Source organism: Natator depressus, chromosome 3 (assembly GCF_965152275.1).
Source record: "Natator depressus isolate rNatDep1 chromosome 3, rNatDep2.hap1, whole genome shotgun sequence".
NCBI classification, from domain to species: Eukaryota; Metazoa; Chordata; order Testudines; family Cheloniidae; genus Natator; species Natator depressus.
In genome coordinates, this window is record NC_134236.1 from 153,236,569 (window position 1) to 153,259,144 (window position 22,576).

At 45.3% G+C, this 22,576-nt stretch overlaps 1 protein-coding gene across 2 annotated transcripts in view; it reads left to right on the forward strand.

The window, feature by feature from the left end:
* The window catches only part of DAAM2 (dishevelled associated activator of morphogenesis 2), a 245,128-nt gene that overhangs the window by 193,362 nt on the left and 29,190 nt on the right, over positions 1-22,576 (forward strand). For both annotated transcript variants that reach the window (XM_074949118.1, XM_074949117.1), the window contains exons 15-21: positions 3,101-3,208; positions 6,372-6,404; positions 8,789-8,895; positions 17,992-18,076; positions 19,560-19,666; positions 21,253-21,341; positions 21,940-22,108. In XM_074949118.1, the coding sequence (XP_074805219.1) occupies positions 3,101-3,208; positions 6,372-6,404; positions 8,789-8,895; positions 17,992-18,076; positions 19,560-19,666; positions 21,253-21,341; positions 21,940-22,108 (698 nt within the window). The remainder of the gene's footprint in view (positions 1-3,100; positions 3,209-6,371; positions 6,405-8,788; positions 8,896-17,991; positions 18,077-19,559; positions 19,667-21,252; positions 21,342-21,939; positions 22,109-22,576) is intronic.

The following is a 22,576-nucleotide window of genomic DNA, read 5'->3' on the forward strand; positions in this document are numbered from 1 at the left end:
TTAAATTGCTAGTTAGGGACCATAAATATTTTTATGGAACTGAGGGAATCATTTATCATAGCAACCACACTATGTAAGTCTGTTTCTCTTAAAATGCTCAGTCTCTCTGGCCAATGACAAGAAGCTATCAGCCAAGCAGCAAGAGCACAGCAGAAGAAATAGTCTAGCAGCCCTCTGCAGCTTTTCAAGGGTCAGTCTCAACACAAGAATGGAAGGGAGAGCCCCTCCGTGTGTGCACTCAGTGTTCTGCTGTTCTGCCCCCACCTCTCTGCAGAATGGCTTTCCTCAACTGCTCTGTGGTATACTTTTTCAACACTTAAGCTGGGCTGTCTGGGATTGAAGTTCTTTTGTTCATGACATACAGACTGTCCCAGCCTTGGATGTGTCTTTATAGGTTCATGTAATATAAAACCAAGAGATGGGCAAACCAGCTTGGATAAGCCCAGACCTGGTACGAATGTCTTCTGAAATCAGAAGAAGTAGGGGTAACTTTCTGTTTGTTTGCTTTTTTATTTTTTTCTGGGGAAGCAGGTGACTGGGGTGATGCTCCCTTTGTAGTTCTTTTTCCCAGGCAGATCAGAAATCCACTGAGAATTGCCTCCCTCCCATGATCCTTCTAGCCACAAGGAAAAAGTCACAAAATTATTGGTGAGCCTTTTAGATTCTGGGTTCTACTCCATACAGGAGGGTTTCCAGGACTGTGATGACTCTCCCTCACCCACAGTGCTTTTCCTCCCTCTGTTTATGCATCAAGAAAGGAAGGGTGTTTGTTTTGCTTTGCACCTTCTCACCTTGTTAGGAATTTCCTCCAGACACTTCAGCGCCCGCCCCTCCCCCCCTCACTTTTTTTTTTGGTCCCCACATCAGCTGTTTTTCCTGCTTCCTTGAGCCTTGTGGCTTACAACATTTCTCTTGTTCCTCTAAAGAGTGTGAATGGGAAGTGGAACCTGTTCCTATAATAACATGTTAACACACTTTGCTGCATGGGTGCACCTTAGGTACTTCAGAGTTAGAGCCTGTTGGGGGCAGTTTCATTGGCTTTCCTTACTTCCTGTCCACAAGACACCCTTGCTGGGCTGTTCTGCAGCGCCTTCACCTCCAAGACTTCCCCCAGTCCCTTTTATATTTCTATCTTTCTATGTAGTCTGATCTTTTTTCACCTCAACAGCGTGCTATTGCACTCGCATTGCCCTGGAGGGACAACATTTGGGAAGGAGAAGGTATTTCAGTCTCCAGGGGCTGTTCAGTCCATGGTGCCTCTCTTGTGACTGCAAGAAACAACAAAATCCTTTTCCTAGCTTAGAATGGCAGCTGGCCTTAAAATTCAAAGGCTTTCAAAATCTCCCTTGTTCCAGTGCCAGTGGAGAGCATAAAGAATGAGGAGTACTTGTGGCATCTTAGAGACTAACAAATTTATTTGAGCATAAGCTTTTGTGGGCTAAAATCCACTTCATCAGATGCATTCAGTGGAAAATACAGTAGGAAGATAGATAGATAGATATACACACACACACACACACACACACACACACACACACACACACACACACACACAGAAACATGAAAAAATGGGTGTTGCCATACCCACTATAACAAGAGTGATCAATTAAGGTGAGCTATTATCAGCAGGAGAAAAAACCTTTTGTAGTGATAATCAGGATGGCCCATTTCCAACAGTTGACAAGAAGGTGTGAGTAACAGTGGTGTGGGGGAAATAGCACAGGGAAATAGTTTTACTTTGTGTAATGACCCATCCACTCCCAGTCTTTATTCAAGCCTAATTTAATGGTGTCCAGTTTGAAAATTAATTCCAATTGAGCAGTGTCTCGTTGGAGTCTGATTTTGAAGGGTTTTTTTTGTTGTAATATTGCGACTTTTAGGTCTGTAATCGAGTGACCAGGGAGATTGAAGTGTTCTCTGACTGGGTTTTGAATGTTATAATTTTTGACGTCTGATTTTTGTCCATTTATTCTTTTACGTAGAGACTGTCTGGTTTGGCCAAGTACATGGCAGAGGGGCATTGCTGGCACATGATGGCATATATCACATTGGTAGATGTGCAGGTGAACAAGCCTCTTATGGTCTGGCTGATATGATTAGGCCCTATGATGGTGTCCCTTGAATAGATACATGGACAGAGTTGGCAACGGGCTTTGTTGCAAGGATAGGTTCCTGGGTTAGTGTTTTTGGTGTGTGGTTGCTGGTGAGTATTTGCTTCAGGTTGGGGGTCTGACTGTAAGCAAGGACTGGCCTGTTTCCCAAGATCTGTGAGAGTGAGGGATCATAGAGCATGTAGTTGTGAGAAGGCTTCTGCCCCCCCCCCCCGCCCCCCCCAGCCGTGTTGGTGACTCCCTCTTTCATGCTAACCACCTACCGGACAGGGGAAGTCTGCCATACATTGAGCTGCCTTCACCATTGTGACTGTCAGTGCTGCGGTTTGAGAGGTTGGCATACAGATCACATCTGTTTGAGAGCTGTGGGTATCTTCTGGTGAGGACAGGGGAGCCCATCCAATAGGAGATGATTTGCCTTTAAAGATTGTGAGAGAGTCACTTGGAGGGAAAACCTTGAAGACTCCTTGATACCGTTCAGGGTGTATTCCACACCCAGTTAAGGTTTGCAGCAAGGTCTTGTGAAATCTGCAGCTGGAGAGAATTGTGTCTGGGATTTCCCACACATGAGAGTCCTTGCTACATTTCCTTCTTATGACGACAACCCCTGTTACAACATGACCATGTTCATCTGCAGCAATTGCCATTATTGAAAGGAAATGTCCCCAAGGGATCTTGAGTGGTATCTGCGGTGATGTATTCTAGTCTTGGAAAGTGGCATTTTTAAAGGGGGATTGATGTAATGCAAATTTCAAAATGCCCAGGTTAAAAAACCAGCCCCATTAAGTTGTATTAATGTTTCTCTTTGGATTAGAAAACTCTCCGACGTCTTCCAGAAACAAAACATTTCCCCAAAATGACAGCAGCATCCTGTGCTGTGCCAAGTCAATACAATAGCTGGGTCTGCCTTGCTGGAATTGGGTGTGCTTAGCTACAGATTTTCACTGTGATTTGTCTCCTGAACATATGATTTTCTCTTTGGATTGTAGGAGAAGATCCATGGCACAATCTGGCATGAAATTGATGACTTAAAGGCTTTCAGGGTACTGGATCTGGAGGATTTTGAAAAAATGTTCTCTGCTTATCAAAGACACCAGGTAAGGGTGGGGCTCTTTTCCCCCAGCATTGCAGGCCTTGAGTTTTCTGAGACTCTGGATCAGGATGGGACACATTAGTGATTGGACCCTTCACTGGCACCAGTGGGGGTGCGGGGAAACCAATAGGGGGCTACTTCTGCTTGAGAGTTTGGTGCTCCCTAGAAAAGCACAAGAGTGGGGAGGTGGGTGGGGAACTGTTGGCCAAAGTACAGCATGCTGTTGCCTTGATATTTAATCCAAATGTGTAGCCCTTGGATACTACAGATCCCAGCAGGTAATGCTCTGATTTTGATCTGAGCAGCAGCTAGCTTCTGTAAAGCTCTTGAACTTTGTATTCAGTGTTCCTAATCTCTTTCTATCTTTTTTTCCTCCTTATTCCTCCAGGGTAAAACTCTGGGCAGCTACAGAGTATTGAGCTATGTGACCAGAATTAGCTGTGTTTTGCTTTCTCTTTTTTCCAAACAACATATTGGCCAAACTGGCTGAGTTACAGAATCTGTCCAAGTTACAGATTATGACACTAACATCATACTTTAACAGCAGCCATTTATTAGAAGGTCTTTTTTCCCCTCCTCCTATTCTTGGAAAGCGAGTCACCTGCAATCTGTCTGCTTCCCAGGAATGAGATTCAGCAGGAATGGGACTGTACTTCTACCTCCTTCCCTCCCCCAGATTTCTCTAGCGTTTGGAATGTGTTCAGGGAAACTTTCTTGCAACGCTGTAGAATCAGGCCATTGCTCCTGAGTTTGAAGACACACACAGAGAAATGATAGCTAGAAGCTATTTTGATGCTTAAACATTGCCCCCTTTTGTGCTGCAGAATTACCAAGTAAGACTTAGCTGGCTTTGTTCTCTCACTCTTCTCTCGTCTGTTTAATTCTTCATCCAGTGCTAAACATATAAATTATATTAAAATTATAAACATACTAAAATAACTTGCATAGTCTGATTTAATGGCACAAACCTAAGGACTTTAGTCCAGGCTTCCCTTTCCATCTTTAGCCGGCACCACTGAGTCTACGCTAGGTATCAGATTTCTATTATTAGGCAAACTGGTTCCAGTGAAAGAACTAACCTGGGTACCATATCTCCAGTCGTCATAAAAGCAGTTTTAGCAGAACTCTTCCAATTCGCTAACCCAAAGATGTCTAGATGAGCATCCCAACTTGGAAGCTTTTGAGGTTCCAGTATATGATGGGAATGTTGCACTTTGATCCTCATTCTGACCCTGCAAATACCTTGACATTTCAGTGGGGTTGCTAGGATTACTGATTTCAGAGCGGTAGTCGTGTTAATCTGTATCAACAAAAAGAACAAGGGTTACTTGTGGCACCTTAGAGAGTAACAAATTTATTTGAGCATAAGCTTTCGTGGGCTAAAGACCGACCAGAACTGTCCTAATTTTGGGAAGTTCAGAATAGGCAGATTTGCATGAGAAAAGACCCTCAGAATATCCTCCTGAGGTATTTACTCTGCAATAAGAATCCAATTTCGTAAGACTAAAGTACATGAAATTCATTCCTTGTCCATGGCTGGCTTTAGGCATTTGCAATAACCACAGCTGTGAGGGGAACCCTGAATCAGTGCCGAAATAGGCAGTTGCCATCTGTACGTGTTAGCAGCCATAACAGCAGCAAGACACCATCACAATGTAGTGGTGTTGCGTCAACACATGACATCAAGACGTAAACATTGGAGCTTCATCACTAGGAAAGACCTTCCAAAGTCTTGCCTCCTTTGGGCCCCAGAATCTAAAGCCAAGGCTGTCCTTGTCTGCCAACTCTTAGTTAGAAACATAATATTTATGGCTGCATTACCAACCACTGAAAAGCAGTTTGGCCTGTTCAACCATAATCCAACCTGACCCTAACCCCTTCCCACTGGAATGGAGCCATCCTCTGAGAATGACCTCCAGGAGTCTCAAAATGGTCCTTTTGATCCTTATAAAAATACTATAGAACTTTATAACAGCCCTAGACACTGCAGTATCACTGATGTAAGATATACTAGTGTAGAATACTGTAGTATGTTTTTGTACTAAAGTTTATTGACTGTATTCCAGCTTTGGCCTCAGTTTTACACATTTTTTCTTTAAATATTCCTTTGTTTCTTTAAATAATATTTCCTCTTTCATCTACATGCATCCCAATACAAACTGGATTCCAATCAATAAGTCCTCACCATTTTTTTTTTTAAAGCCAAGCAACCAAAGTTCCTCATGAATTAAAATCTGATTAGAACTTTTCCAGTTGATTCACACTTGGTCTTTTCTTCCTTTTTATTGTTGGAAATACTCCACTCTGGCCAACTATGTGTTTACTCTTGACTTTTCATGAGTTCATGACTTTTAAACTTCATCCAAATATCTGTGAAGAAAAATGTCAAAGTAGATCTCTGCTCTTTTGCATTTGAAAGAGAAAGTGAGCCTGTAAATAAGTCATTTCTTTCTTTTGCTGCTATTAACATGGTCTTAATATATTTTTCCAGTTTCATTTGTTAAACTGCTTCATTTTTAAAGACGAAAGGATCTGTTCTCCTCTCCCTTGGCACATGTATCTCCTGCTGGTGGCTGTGGGCAGAAGCAGTGTTGTGTCCAGTGAATGAGCATTGGACTGAGAGGCAGGTCTCTTGGACTCCTCTCCTGGACTCTACCACTGACTGTTTGTATGATGTTGACTAAATCACTTGATTTAGTTTGCCTGTCGAAAAATGGGGACAATACCAAATGCAGAAGGGTGTCATGAGCCTTAATTATTTAGTGTTTGTAAAATGCCTTGAGATGCTTGGATGGAAGTTGCTCTAGAAGCACAATGAGTTATGATTAATAATGGGGAGCTATGTACATGATAAGGAGAGGAGAACAGAGCCTGGAGTGTTAACCTTGGCAGCTCTTTGGATAAGGACTGTGGCCTAGATTTTCAAAGGTATCGAGGTGTTGCTCCACTCAGCATTGTAAGCTCAAGTACCTTTGACTTTCCATGAGCAGGGCAGTGCTTAAATACCTTTTCACAATCTGGGCCTATGTTACTTGCAAATAATTTTATTCTCTTAGAAAACTGTGTATGGCTAAAATCTGCCTCTTTGTTAAACTTGGTATCTTTATCTCCGTGGCTAATGTTTGGCATGTTTCCTTCTCTGTTATTTGCGGCTGCTGCCTGCATAGGACCTGCTAACTAACCCCTCCTCCTGTAAGCAGGTGAGTACCACTGTCTGCCTCCTAAAAAACAAACTGTTGGCTTGCAAGATTCTCCTGTGGCGTGCAGACCAAAGGCAACAGAGAGCACCATGCAAATAAGGGGCCCTGTGCTCATCTAATGCTCGATTTTTCAACAGCTCCTGCCTAGGTGGGGAGGAGGTACAAGGAGCTCCCCTTCTTGCATTTATCTGGGGTGGGAGGAAGCTGAACACAAGCATCATCCTTTCACTCAACTGTGTAAAATGTGGAGGTATTGGTCTGGTTTCTATGGATAGGTGACCGCATCATGGAAACCCCATCAGTGCAGCTTGCCCTCATTGGTCCCCTTCTTGACCGTTTTTAGCAGAGAGCCCAAGGAACAAATGGGACCCAGAATATGAACTCCTCCTCAATCCTAGCAATGCTTTCTGCAGTTCAGTGTGAGACACACCATGGTAGGGCACTGTGGGGAAAGTTTACACTGACCTGCCCGCACCTGCTTTGGCGATTACTTCAGTCTCCAGGCCTATCACTTCAGGTCCCCTTCACCAGCCACAGAACAGTCAATAAACAAAGGCTTCTGTCTGTGGGGCGGGAAGATGATGCTGAGGCTTGAGTTGGGAAGGAGGTTTCAGGTCATTTGACAGTGACCCTTCAGGGCAATTGAGAAGGTAGATGAGAGAGGGGTCTGGTTCAGTCCACCTTATCTGGGAGTCTCATAGTCCTCAAAAACCAGGAGGAGAGACAGAATTGTGTGCGAGTGAGGTGAAGAAGTTCAGGCTCACTTGTCTACTCATCGCACTACGGCCACCTTAAATAAAATCAGAGTCAAGAACACCTCAGAGGAAGGCATAGCTTTCAAAAATGGTTTTGTTCTGCAGTTCAGGCCCTACTGTCCTATAGTGAGTCCTGGTCACCAAGTCCCTTCCCAGAAAGTCCTATAAGAACCTTGGCCACCAGGGGAAGCGGATATATGGTTGTGGTCAGCTCAGTATTTTTCAGCATGTTAAGGGACAACAAGGGTTAAGGTTGTGTGGTAGAAACAACTCCCGAAGGCAAGTTTCTTAGGTTGGGATTTTCACAAGAGCATAAGGGAAATACTCCTGATGGAAGCCTTACCTTTATGGCTGTCTGGAAAATAGGCACATCAGTTATTTCTCTGCCATGTGAGAGTACTAACTAGGGCCTTTAAGTAGTTTGGAGATGAAAAGTTTTAAACAGGTCTATTCTAGACATGCCTGTGCAGAGTTTCCATTAGCCATATTCAGAGTCATACAAGCCCTTTGAGAGGAGAACAGACTCACTAAGCATCTTTGTGTCTCAAGTCCTGGTTAATTCGCCATTACTAGTGGACAATGACAACTGCAGGGAGCTGGTTGCAGCTCTCTTATCCTCAGCTGCCCTGCAGAAGCTAGAGCTGCAGGGAAGGGCTACTCTGCTGCTGGCATAAGCTCCCTAACAGACCTGACTCCAGTGGAGGATCAGGGCTAGTGCTAACCTGCTCCAGCATGCCCCTTCCTGCCCCTGACTCAACCCTTTCCTTTTCCTTACGCTGGGGTCTGGAGGGCAGCTGACATCAGAGATGGTTATGCTGCCTCTGCCAGTGTCATACCTGTAGAGATTTCCCCTAAGGGGGAATTCTCCCAGGTCAGTTTCTGGCCTCGGTGGGCTGGAGCATCTGGCTCTGAGACAGCACGGGGCATGCTCCTGCTGAACATCCACTGGGCATTGGTTCCCATTTTTGTGTGGCGAGTACAGCTGAGTGACTCCAGGGAATCCCGCTCATCATGTCGTTTCTCTGTGTTTCTTGGCATCCCTCTCTCAATGCGAATTTGGCAGGCCTGTGTTCCAATGGTGAATTCAATAGTTAAGAGACAATATAAGGACTCTTATCCAACTGGGATGCAACCTTTCCACACTGCTGGGCAACCTCTACTGCAGGCACTTCCTCCTGGAGGCCGTTCAGGCTTCTGAATAGATCTGTGTTCCTGGGGATATACACACGCAACTGCACTGCACCATAATGCACCCAGTTCTGCTCTCATATTGATGTTACACCAATGTAATACTGTTGATAGTTACTCCTGATTTACGTTGGAGTGAGATCAGAATCAGGCCCAATGCCTGAAAGTTAGGATGATCCTGCACAACTAATGATGATCAGCATTTGTTTGACTAGTGAATTGGGGGGAAAATCTGTCTGAGTCCCTCCTCCTTTAGAAATTGATTTCTGGCACTTCCTATCTCCTATTCTGCCTCCTGGATTAATCTCCCCACAAGTTCAGCGCTAGTGGGTTAGGCTGGGCTGTTGCCCAATATACTTGGTTTATTCTGTGGGTGTTGGCTAGAGAGAAGAGGAAGCAAAAACAGGGCATTGATTATTTTTTCTGTCTGGTTACTTGCAGAAAGAGATGGGCTCAACTGAGGACCTATACTTGTCCACACGGAAGGTTAAAGAGCTTTCTGTTATTGATGGCCGAAGGGCTCAGAATTGCGTCATTCTCCTCTCCAAGTAAGTATAGTCGCTATGAACTCACATATAGGTGTACAGCATGGTTCATGTGCGTAGAGGCAAAGATAGATCCAACACAGACACACAAATACTCACTGAAATCAACCGTGGACACCTGCACATGCACGCAGATGTATCCACACCCAGATGAGATGAGTGCCTGCCTACGTGGAATTGCATCCGCTCCTGGAGGCCCGAATGCATTTACAGGTTTGCAAACACCTGGCAATCCAAAACACAGGCACTCCACAGATCTATATCGAAACACAGGCAAGTAGATAGACTCTCAACTGTCATAAATGCACACAAACAAGTGAATGTGGGGAATGTGGCCACTGTGCAGTCAACAGTACATGGCCTGTCCCATAATGGTGCACACTATGCACCGTATGTGTCATTTGGCAGCAGTTTTTCTGTTACATTCTTCTTTGCATATTGCTCTGAGAAACCCTTTGGGAGCACACCAGACACCTGAAGGATGCTGGCAGATCCAATATATCTTTCTTCAGCCTCTCTTCCCCCGCATCCTCCCCCCGGCCTTTTTTTTTTTTTTTTTTAATTGCCTTTGTGGGGAGGGCAGCGAATGTGAGACACACTCAGGAATAAGTGTTTGTTACTTGTGCCTTTAGCTGTTAAGGGCCAGCAGGTGTTTTTGCATCCTCCATATCCTCCTGCAATGACCTTTGTGTCCTCATATGCTGTGTATCTGGGCTATATGCACACCTTGCATGTCCTTTGCCAACCATTCTAGGCTAGGCTGCAGGCCTGTTGCTAAACAGGTCTGGCTCAGCACTAAGCTCTGCACAAGGAGCCTCCCCTTCCTACCAGAGAGGAGAGGAGCGTCAACAACTGGGGTGGAGACAGCTTTTGGGGCGGCACTCAGAAAAAATCATTCCATTGCTCAGCAGGAAGTGCAGGTTAATAAGTGTGAGATTCTCCCCCCGCGCCCCTCCCCCCCTCCGCCTCAGAAAGCTAACCATTAAAAGCAAAGCTGCAGCTAGCAGAAATGGAGCCCGTTCTTTCCATTGCTTGGTGAAACCCACTGAGGTTCTCATTATGCTTCTTATGTGACATTAGTCGGCCTGTCAGCAAGACACTCTCTGCCCCCCCATTCCCAGTGAAGGGGGTTGGTTTACAGTTTTCTGTCTGCAATAGTTGCTTGTGCACGTCATCGGTAGCTGGCGGGGGGTTGTTTAGGATTTTCGTTCCATTGGACAGATCTGCTGATGTATCTGGGTCCCAGATTAGCTCTCTTAAGCACGTGGAATGTATCTTATAGTGATGGGGAAGGATCCCAAGGTGAGAGCCTGTTACTTGGGTTATCGACAAGAGATTTGGGTTGTTTGCGCATCTTTCTTTTTCACACACTTAAGTTCACTGTAACCTGGTTAAAGACACCAGGGTGAAGCTCCAGGGACTGAATCTGTGTTTCTGTCCAAAGAACAAGGACAGCTTGGGCGCTAGCTTTCCCCCTAGCCCTTGTTCTGCTCTGCTCATGTACCTCACACCTGACCTGGGGGGAATTCTCTGAAAGAGTGAGAGCAGAGGTCATTCTCCAGGCCTTGTCGTCTTCTCTTCCCCAACTGCTAGCAAATGGGTCTTAGGGAATGGTTCTGAGATGTGGACACTTGTATTCTAGCAATTAGGCTGAGAGCCATCAGCTCATTTCACATGGTCCACCAAACTGTCCTCAAATGAGCATGATTTTGAGTAGCTACTGATTCAGTTTGGATTCAAACTGGGGACCTGTTCCCCATTAACAACATCTCGAGATAAGTGGTGCCCACAGCAAAAGACATTCTGACCCCCTTGTCTTAATAGAGAGGCCAAGGACTGAATGGGTCATGGAGAATGAACTCTCATTTCTTTCTTTGAGGAGGTCAGATTTGAACCTAGTGGATAGAGCAGTAGCAGGGGAAGCTTGCGGTGTGTTCTGTGCAACTAGGAAATACCCATCTCCAGAGCTATCAACCCAGCATTTTCCATGTGCATTAAATAGCCTAGAAAATAAAAACTTTATAACTGACAATGGGTGCTTTCTCTGAGTAAAGGCGGAGTAAGGACCTAACAATGTTCCCCCCCAAAAGTTATTTTATTTAGAATTCACAGCTCCATAGTCTCCTCCCAACCTCACAATACCCACTTAAAACAAAAGAAGCAAAAATCTTTGGGCAAGAGGTTCCTTTAAATTCATGCCTTTCTGCTCCTCGGGCTATAGTCAGATTTACTTCCAAGTGCAGCATGTGGCTTTTTCAGGTTGATTGCAGACAATAATTAAAAGGGATTTTATCGTGCCTTTGCTGTTTCCTTCCTTCCCCGGCTTCTTTATCCTTCCTTCCCAGCCTCCACCAAGCCTTTGAAAGTGAAATTCTCCAATCAGGGAAGGGGATCGGCATTCATGAGCATGTTGCTTTCCCTGCCCTCTTTGCAATGCATCTTATGCACACGCAGGCGCACACAATCAGTGTTTTTGGTTTTAAAAAAAAAAAGAAAGAAATGCTCAGCAAACAGAGTGCATTGGTGCAATCCTAAAATCCAAAGCTGCAGCTCCAACTCTCAGGTTGCTGCAGTGCTTTCCAACAGCTGTTTCCAATTGCCTGTAGCTGTGCATACATCCCTGTAGTTTATTCCCCCTTTGGTTACACTAAACTGTCGTGTCCTTTAAAGTAAAATAGCTGTATGAGGTTTTTTCCACTACTCGAATTATTTTGTTTTACTAACACTGTGTTAGAAAGGATCAGGCAGAGCTCATATTTCATAGGGCCCAACGAGCCAAACCCTAGCGGGAGTGGGAAATAGCACTCGCTCACACACAGCCCCCTCTCACACGCACACCCACCTCTCTCACACCCCCTCACACTTCTCTCTCTCTCTCATATTTAACAAGACTATGGCAGAAGGGATTAACTGGGATAAATTAAAAGGGACGAAAATTGGAATGCTAGTTGATTTCTGTTGACATGGAAATTAGTTGGTAAATGTCCTTCAGTGTCACCTTCCTTCTCATCCTCTTCCTCGTGAAAACTTTTTTTTCCTGGCCATTTACTATCACTGAAACGTTGGTGTTTTTTCCAGTGCAGTGGGTGCAAGTCTCATGTTGTGGAGCCTGATGAGTCTAGATCCGAGCCCTAGTCCCTGTCAGATAGCTATAAGCCAACTGCAAAGGGCTCAGATAAGCATCCAAAATGCTGCTCTGAATGTTTCACAAGGTCAGTTTCTCGCATAGTACTTCCAGTATGTCCCGTTTGAGCCAGGTCACAGGACCAACTCTCTCTGGTGTGTCCCGGCTCCCACCGGGTCCAAAGACAGCCTCTTCCAGGGTGTTTCTGACATGCACCAGTTTCTGCCACATCAGAAATCAGCCTCCCTCATGATATTCCCAATATCCCCAGTTTCCACCAGGTCAGAAGTCTCTGGTCAGACTTCTGTGGCCTGGAACTGCTTGACTGTCCCTCTGGACCTCATCAACTCTCCACCTCTTTTCAGCTCTCAGCTGGAAATTTCTCTGCTCTTTTTTTGCCTATACCTTTTCTCTCTGTCTGTTCCTAGCGGTCAGATTCCCTGCTTTAATATGGTGTCCTTGCACAAGTTCGTGCAGTGTTTGTCCTGTGCAGGCAGGTGTCTTATATTATTTATCTCTGTGACTCAGTATGGACATGGGCAGTTAGTATGAAAAACGTTATTCGCAATAAGGGAGCGTTGTACTGAAAGCATGTACTTGTGTGCCACTCGTCAGCTGCCCTCGCTCAAGCCTTGGCAAAGACTATTCCATAGGGACTATTGCATGCAAATGGGCCATTCATGCCTGTTGTTCCTGCGCAGGAATTGGTCAGCAGTGCCCATCCCCAGAGAACAGGAACAATGATGAGTGCGACAGAAGTGCCATAGATAGAGACACCCAGGTGTAACTAGGTGAACTGCAGATGTTTGGACTTGGGCTGGAGGCCAGGCTCTAAAAACCCTGTGAGGGGAGGTGGGTCTCTGAGCCCAGGTTCCAGCCCAACCCAAACATCTACCCTGCAAATTTTAGTGCCACGGCCTGTGCCCTGCAAGCCCAAGTCAGCAGTTCCAGCCCACCTATGGCCATGCAGCGCATCTTCTATTGCACTGTAGACATACTCTAGGGTTGGGTATCACTTCCGTCTGCCACATGGTACTGCCTTCTCAGCACTTCCAACCCCTTCAGTCCAGACATTAAGAGGACTGGGTATGGAACCACTGCCCCCAGAGCACTCCTAGCCCCTCCCCTCTGCCATGGCAACTGCATCACCCAGCAGTGATAGTATCATCTCTCGTCACCTCCGGCAGGCTGTGCTGGCAGCTGGGAGAGAAGGTGGCTCTTGAAGGTTATGTTGTCACTCCCTGCTGGGAGAAGTAGTAGCAAGACTAGCTCAGCCCCTCTGCATGCTCCACTTGAGATCAGCCTGAGTGTGAAAGGGAGCCAAAAGTTTTCTCCTTGTCCCTCCCATCACAGGGTAGTGAGCATGTCCCTTCTTGTGTAGGGAACCAGTGGGGTGACCATCTTCCTGGAAGGAAGTAATTAACCTCTGTCTGGAAATAGCTCGTTGGAGCCCAGTTATAGAGGAGTGACGCTTCTCTGTAAGCAAAGTGCAGTGAAGGCATTTAGGAATTTCTCTCCATGTAACTGGGAAGATTAGTCTGCACCCAGAAGTTGCACTGGCCTAACAAAAGATATGATGATAAACCGGTGCAGCTGTATGTATGTGGACACTCATACACAGGCTTATACTAGCGTATCAATTTAGCTTACTCCTATGTATTATAGGGATAGCTCAGGGGATCAGTCATGGGATGTGGCCACCAGTTCAATCCAGCCTGGTTTGGCAGTGAATAGCAGGCACTATTATCGAATGGCTGTTTGGTGGCTGTTGTGAGGGAGGGGGAGTCATTCCATTTTCTTTAAGACAAATAGCCACATCCCAAAAACATACCATGTGCCAGCCTTGGCTGGTAGTTTCAGTAAAGGCCAGGATCAGATGGGCCATGGAGCATGAGCTTCCTTCTTACCCTACAGCCATCTCTCTAGGTCAGGATTCAATGGGGCATGTGAGAATGTGTGTGTGGAGGAGGAGTTCAGTGCTGCTATACCTTTCCTATGAGTGAAAAAAGGTTGTCGGTCTCCAGGGCTGCCAATCCCAGTTCCTGTCACAAGAACCACAAGAATCCTTTTTGAAAAGGTAAACTATCTTGGTCAAAGATGAGAGATTTCTTTTCCCAAAGAGAGAGGAAGAGTGGGAATGACATCCTCTTGGTAGGAAAAGTTAACGTACTTTGAATAACTTCATGGTACCTTGGCAGGAGGTGACTGCACTTCTGTGAAAGATGAGCAAGACCTAACAGTACTTGCCCAGGAGTGGAGCAGTAAACTGAGTTGCTCTTTCCTTTCTGGAGCGAGTTGGCTGATGAATGACGGGTATACTGTGTTGGTCTTGCAGCGGAGGGGGAAGGGGTGACACCAGCTTGAATCAATGGATATCTTTAAGGAAGAAAAATGAGAAAGTGCTGGATGTCTGTAAGGGAGATTGATGCAAAACGATGGCATGTCTCCCGGGCATGTTCTGAGTCAGGCAGACATCTTTCTCTGAGAGGACCAAACAATAAGCCACTTGAAGTCTGCAAGTGAAGCTGGCGTTAAATCAGCCGAGGTGTCCTGGGGAGATTAGTGATGAATTACTCTGCTGAGTCAATAGGGATTATTTATCTGTCCAGGGGGGATGGAGGGAGGGAAGCTATTTGGTAATTGTTCAGCTTTAATACCACTAGAAGAAGCCACAAGCAGTTGGGTCTCCTTGCTCCACCACCGTGCGGTGGGGGCTAGGGTGTGGAGAGAAGAGGGTGGGATTCCCTCCAGTGCTCTTTAGGTCCTTTTCCATCTGACTAAGGTTGGGGCAGGATTGAATGCAGGTTTGGGCACTGTCCTCACTACAGACAAAGCCTATTGTAGCTGAAGAAGAGGGTGCTGCATTCCCTTTTAAGTCACATGTCACCAGCTGGGTTTGAGGCCAAGATCTCTGTTGTCAGTGAAGATATATGAAGCAGAGAGGACGTGGCTGGAATTACACATGCCATTTGGAGTCTGGAGGACTGTGGCAGTTGGATAAATAATCTTTGGCTCTTGAGAGTTGGTAAGAAAGTCACTGATGTTGGAGAATAGTTCTCCAATGCTAGCTGTAATTTCTTCAGTGTCATTTTATGGGCCATAATTACACTTCAATTTGGTGTCTCTACCACATGCCAGGGAAACCTCTATTCAGTCTTGAATGGAAAGATTTTATGCATCTGCTTTAGGTTCCTGTTTAATCAGTTCACCTGTTTCTGTTTAAATGTAACACATCTGCTTCACATTACTGTTGGAGATTTTCAGATCTACTGCAGGGCTGATGGGGAGTTTTGAAAATATAACGAGGATCATTTGATTAACAACCCTTTGGGCCAGTTGTTCAGCTGGCTTCTAACTGTGGGAATCCATGTTTGTGCTGCTGACATTTCAAGAATTACAAGCAGCTACTGCCCTAACAGAAAAATAAACCGCATTTTGATGAGACCCTTCTATCAGATTTAATAGGATCTGTAATAGTCTGGGATGCCTACTTGCAGTCTTCATGACCCCATTACAGGCTTGCAAGTGACCAAGCTCAACTGCCTCCCTGCAGATGATTGGGCAAGCTTTATGGCACTCTCTAATGTGGACTGGGTCAACCAAGCCAGATATTTTCCTGCTCGTAGTTGGGCCCAGCTACATCCAAAAAATCAGTGTTTGTGTAGCTATCTGTCGTTTTGGGGCGCTCAAATGTTTTTGAACAAAAGATGCATGAAATGATTTTGGTGCTGATGAAAGGTGCTAGGTCAATGGAGTTGGAAACTGAAGTCTTCAGTTAGGTCACAGAACAGATTAGAGTGACCAGCAGCAACATGAGCTTTGCCAATGTACCTCAAACCTGTCTGTTCAGTTTCTGGCCCCTTGTTTAAACTAATGCCAGTTGGAGAGGATCGTCTAGGTAATGAATGCTATGTTTTTCCATATCCTCTCGGCCTGAATTTTCTATTCGAGGTCAAGGTGAAAATCAGAGTAAAGACAAAGTTAGGTTTCCATGTGAGAGCATGGTGTGCGGGTCTCCTCTGTAACAGTCTGCAGGATCTCTGCCTCTCAATATGGCACCTACCTCCTGCAGAGAGCAGTCTCCTAGAAATATAAAGGTGCAGTCCCAAGAAAAACATAACCGTAACATTTATGTAGCCACAATCTGCTAGGAAGTAGGCAGAGACCCACCAAATCATTTCACATTCGGCTCTTCAGCCATCAGATTAATGGGTTTTTGATCACTAGCAAGTTCATAAACTCACAGATTTTAAGACAGATTTTGAGGGAAGAAGGGGTCAGACCATTAGATCGTCTAGTCTGAGCTCTAGTTTAATGCAGGCCATAGAATTTCACCCAGTTCCCCCTGTGTTGAGTTGAGCTTGAGTCAACCTGGTAACTTAGAAGTAAAATGTTTTTTCCAAACTTTCATTTCCAAGCCTGTTAATCCTCCCATCTCTTCCAACTGTGGCTCAACTGTATGCCTTGTATGGAAATCTAGTTTTCTTACCTTTTTGTGCTGGCAGTTGGCCCTGTGCATCATTTCTACTATAGCTTCATTTCTAAAACCAACTGGAAGAATAGTTGGGAACAGCATAGCTGAAGCTAGTTAGGAGGCATAATTTTTGAAAAGCTTTTGAATGTCTGCTGATTCATATTTTAGTTCCCAGCTGTTTGTTATATTCAGCAACATTAAAATGATTTAAATTTCTCAGATTTAGTAATATTTCCTGTCTGTAAAAATAAAACATTTACATTTGCTTTTGCATAGTTCCAAAAATGTGATCCCATCCAAATGGCAATAGCAGCATGAAATGTTACCAGGATGTTTCTCAGCACAGAAGACAAAAACATTCTGCTGCATTCATCAACCCCATGACTCATTTATTTTTGCTTTTTTTTTTCCCCCCTGCTAAATGTTAAGTAATGCATTGATTGGGGAAAGTCCATGGAGACTGAAGTCCTTTCTGCACAAAAGCTTCTCCTCTTCCCCTCTCACCCCTCCGCCTTGCCTTGCCTGTAGGCTTCACCCCGATGTAGAGATTTTCTTCGGGAGTAAGATGGCAGTTCCCTTTGTGGTCCGTTCCATCTTGGAACAACCAATGAGGATGTCATTGGTCCACTGGATTGTGGACCACCAAGCCCATTTCAGACAAGCCGCTGGCAGCCATTAGATGATAACAAGTTTTGATGGCTGCTGGTCTGCATTGGATTTGAACTGGTGACCTAGAGGTGAAAAGACCCTTTGATCAATTCACTGAGCCCTGCTTGTTTTGCTATAACTGATTGCCTAATTAACTGCAGACCTCTAAAGAAGAGGGCAGAGGCTGGAGAGAGGAGGATGATGATAATTTTACCACCTTGTCCATCTAGCACAGGAGCTCCTATCTTGAAGTGGCTAGCACTGCTGAGGGGTGCCTAAATTCATGCTGTCAATTCCCTTTTCAGCTGTGAACGCTGGCACGGTGAATTTCTCAAGCAAAACCAATACACTTGCCCCAAACAAACCTATTCCCTGATCAAGAAGGGAAACCTATTCCCTGATCCATTCAGCACCATTACTCAATGGCCTTGGAGATGCTTTAATATTCCCAGAGGTGAAGTTTAAGTTCATGGTTGGATTCAATAGTATGTAGATTCAGGGTGTGAACAGTAAAAGTATTTGAAAAGGAAGGTGTCTGTGATGAGGGAAGATAAAAGGAATTCTGATCTATGAGGAGCTGATTGTTGTTCTCCTCCTGCTTTTGATGTGGCTTTGATTAGCTGAAGAGGAGAAAAAAGTATGATCTGGAAAGTCTTTGTACACCAGAATTGATTAGATCATCTTAAAGAAGGCGACTGACTTCTTTAGACTAGCAAAGCGGAGGATGGGGGAGAGTCTCATAGGAGGCCCTGTGTTGGAAGCTGTCAGTGTGGCATTTTATGCCTTGTGCTTTCTTGGGGGGCTTTTTGTATTCCTCAAATTACTAATGGGGCAGTATTAACACTATTGAAAGGTTGAAGCTGTCCAATGATGAAATCAAACGGGCGATCTTGAAGATGGATGAACAAGAAGACCTGGCCAAAGATATGCTGGAGCAGGTGAGAAGAATCACAATTACTTTGTACAATGGTTGGTCTAAGGATAATGGGCCAGTTTCCTCCTCTTGGAGCAGCTCATTGGGTCCATTTAAGACCTAGGATAAGTGGATGCAGCTCAGTCGACTTCACTGGGAATGCCTCCGCTTATAGTAGATCTGAATTTGGCCCTGAGACATAACTGTGCTTGTGTAAAAGAGGAGAATTTTGCCCAGTGTGCCAAATGCCTCCCTAGTGTAACTCCACTGATTTTGATGGAGTCACACCTGGAAGAGTTTGGTTTAGTAAGTTTTTTCGATTACGTTATAATTTCCTGATCTAGAGATTGTGGTTGATTTTTTTTAGGAGTAGTTTTTCTTTCTCTTAATTTCTACTTCCTCTCTCCTGTTCACCCCTTGTCTCCTCCTCCTCCTCCCCCCCCCCCCCCCCCCCCGCTGACTATTCTCCTTTCCTTCATTTCTGGTTTAGTGATTAGAGCAGCAAACTGGGACTCTGGAGACCTTGGTTCTATTATCAGTTCTGCTGTTGGTTCACTCTTTGCCGGAGTGTTCCCGTCTGTGAAATGGGGGTAATGATGCGTACACGTATTTGGACAGTGCTTAGAGATCCTTGCATTAAAAAGTGCAAAGTATGTATTATTATTATTCTGACCCCTCCATAATAGATGGACCATTTTACAAGCCTGTGCCTGGCTCCCCTGATGTCAGATTCAGCTGCTCTGTGTCTCAATATCAGATTGTTGGTTTCTTTAGATAAAATATTAGAGCAATGATGAAAAGCAGATCAACTGCTTGGTGTTTCTTGCAGGCAATTTGCTCCCCGTGAACGTGGGCCGGGGTGTATGCATGACAATATTTATAACCAGATTGAAGCACGACTCCCACCAGATATGTCAAAAATCTGTCAAAGTATGAGCTTTTAAGGTCAGCACATGAATAGCAGCCTGTGTCGGGCACACATACAGTGGCTTAGATATTGTTTATTGTTTCTGCAGAACAGGGCAGGAGAGGAGAGAGATAGTTGGGGCTTTGTGTGGTACTGTAGGGTGAGTGGGATAGATAATCTACACTTGAGGGGCAGATTCTACTCTTATTTACATCAGTGTAAATCTGCTGTGGGAATGCCAGGAGTTCTGCTGTCAGTTACACCAGTGTCAATCTAGAAAGAATTCGGTGCTTAGTAGTTACAAATGGGAAAGACTCACTGGAACTAAAAAGTATCTAATGAGGTCAGTGAGGGAGAATAAAGGCAGAACAGCAAGCAGATGTTTTAACATGCTCACTCTTGTAGCCACAGCTGCATTGCTCTGACATTACAGTCATTTGGGGGAATCAGAGCTGCTCTTTCTCACAGTAGCACAACAATTCACTCACTCTCTTGCACGCAGTCTCGCACTCCATCTCCGTGGGGGTCGCGCTCGCTCTCTCTCTCTCTCTCTCTCTCTGGATCCCTCATGCTTGTTTTTGATTTGTCTCTGTGGTTCTAGCTGTTGAAGTTTGTTCCTGAGAAGAGCGATATCGACCTGCTGGAGGAACATAAACACGAAATTGACCGCATGGCCCGGGCTGATCGATTCCTTTATGAAATGAGCAGGTCTGTGGGACATATGCTGAGAAAATGCCCTGGGGGCTTCTTGGGAGCTGCTGTAATTGTGATAGAAAATGGATAATGTGTCATTGAATGGAAAACAGTCAAGATATTTATCAGAGGCGTAGCCGTGTTAGTCTGGATCTGCAAAAGCGGCAGAGTCCTGTGGCACCTTATAAACTAACAGACGTGTTGGAGCATAAGCCAATAAGCCATTGGAAGGCCAATGGCATTTTGGGATGTATAAGTAGGGGCATAGCGAGCAGATCGAGGGACGTGATCGTTCCCCTCTATTCGACACTGGTGAGGCCTCACCTGGAGTACTGTGTCCAGTTTTGGGCCCCACACTACAAGAAGGATGTGGATAAATTGGAGAGAGTCCAGCGAAGGGCAACAAAAATGATTAGGGGACTGGAACACATGACTTATGAGAGGCTGAGGGAGCTGGGATTGTTTAGTCTGCAGAAGAGAAGAATGAGGGGGGATTTGATAGCTGCTTTCAACTACCTGAAAGGGGGTTCCAAAGAGGATGGCTCTAGACTGTTCTCAATGGTAGCAGATGACAGAACGAGGAGTAATGGTCTCAAGTTGCAATGGGGGAAGTTTAGATTGGATATTAGGAAAAACTTTTTCACTAAGAGGGTGGTGAAACACTGGAATGCGTTACCTAGGGAGGTGGTAGAATCTCCTTCCTTAGAGGTTTTTAAGGTCAGGCTTGACAAAGCCCTGGCTGGGATGATTTAACTGGGAATTGGTCCTGCTTCGAGCAGGGGGTTGGACTAGATGACCTTCTGGGGTCCCTTCCAACCCTGATATTCTATGATTCTATGACAAGCTTTCATGTTGCACCTGACGAAGTGGGTATTCACCCACGAAAGCTTATGCTCCAATATGTCTGTTAGTCTATAAGGTGCCACAGGACTCTTTGCCACTAATCAAGATATTGTGGGCCAGATTCTGCACTGAATTACACCCTGGGGCTCCCAGACATCCACAACATGAAGACATTTCAAGTCATTATATAAGCATTTCTCGGTGGTAAGAACTCTCTCTGGGTGACATTTAGGGGGAATCTCTGAGTTGACCAGAACATCCAACACTGTTCACGTACACAGATGTTAATATCTGGCTTTCAACAGCTGGATCTCCTGGTTGGGACTCATCACACATTATTTTTCCATAGGTCTGTCACATTTCCCACTCCCCCCACATTGGGATCTGTCCCTTTCTCTATCCCAACCTGACACCTCTCCTGGGTGGGACCCTTTTTCCATTTATCCCATTTGGAGTCCACTATAAAAATGCATCTTTCTGAAAGAGACTGGAAACCTACCAGTTGCCCATGAGATATGGTTAAAGTACAAAGCCTGTGTCCTTATGCTACACTCCTCAGTCTGAGTAATAGCACCTGACACTGACTGACAGGCATTGGGAGCAATAGGCCTTTATATGCTGTCGGCTGCTTCAGTAATCCCACCTCTGGATCAGTTTTCTGTATAAAATGAACTGTGCCTGTGCTGAATCTGTGTTGCTGAACGCTTCCTTCATAGGTAGCCCAAGCTTCATGGTGTTCCTCTGCTTCCCTCATGTAGGATCGATCACTACCAGCAGCGGCTGCAGGCGTTATTCTTTAAGAAGAAGTTCCCAGAGAGGCTGGCAGAATGCAAGCCTAAAGTGGAAGGTACGGCAAAGACCTCTGCAGGGAGTTGGTGAGGGGCAGGGAACGTCTGAGAGATTTACCCACATGCTGTGTAGTAGAGAGTCAGTCGGTACAAGGCAAGACCACCAGCTAACGTTGTCATTACATGCGAAGGTTCAATAAAGTTGCTACTGCAGAATGTATCCTAACTGATGCCCTGTAAGTTACCCCATGCCACAGAGCCACCAACGCTGTGTGCCATTTTTCTAAAGGCAGACTTCCTTCACAGCCCCAACCCCTGTAATTCCCTGTCAGGTGTGGCTGTAACAGCAGATACACACAGTCCCTGGTGCTTTTCTGTAAATGTATTCTTTTTGAGGAGGGGAAGATAGGATTCATTCAGGTGTTTAAACTGCTTGTAGCCCCCCTCCTTGGACATTACAGTGAGCACATGAGCATGTTCCAGTCAGCATTTTCAGATGACATTGCCCCGGTTAAGGCCGTGACCAGCCCCAGGATTGGACGCTTTGAGACTGGGGATCTCTGGGGCTGTGCTCTGGAATGCTTAGAATCGGGGGATAAATGCCTCCAGAAAGGCTGCTGTGACGTAACCTTGGGTCATCTTTTACTTCTTTTCAAGCCATTCTTCTGGCCTCCAAAGAGCTCACCCGCAGCAAGCGCTTGAAGCAGCTCTTGGAGGTTGTCCTGGCCTTTGGCAATTACATGAACAAGGGCCAAAGGGGAAATGCATATGGCTTCAAAGTCTCCAGCCTGAACAAAATTGCAGACACCAAATCCAGCATAGACAGGTAGGCTTGAAAGTCCCCAAGGAAATGAAAGCTCCCATGCTGTATCTTGCTTCCTCTGGTGACATACTGTAGAGAATTTCAAATGATGTCTTTACATTTTACCTTTACATTTCAATGGTGCTTTCACTCTGCAGGAACCTGAAGTACTTTAGAAGCTATTAATACAGCACTGCAATTCAGTCACATCTTGGGTGGAACTCGTCAGCTGTTTAACTGCATACAGCAACGCTTCCTGTATTTAATGTTCCACAGCTAATTGAAACTGCTTAATATCCTCTCTTTTGCAAAAAGAGACATGGAATCTTTAGCAGCCACAAGAAGCCAGGGCCACAATTTTACATCTCATCCAAAACGCAGTCCCACCGACAGTACAGCACTTTCCCTGTCACCATTCTGGGGCATAGGTTCTGTACTGACTCAGGGGAAAGAGTGCCACCTACTGAATCAATAACACCCTGCAGCACTTTA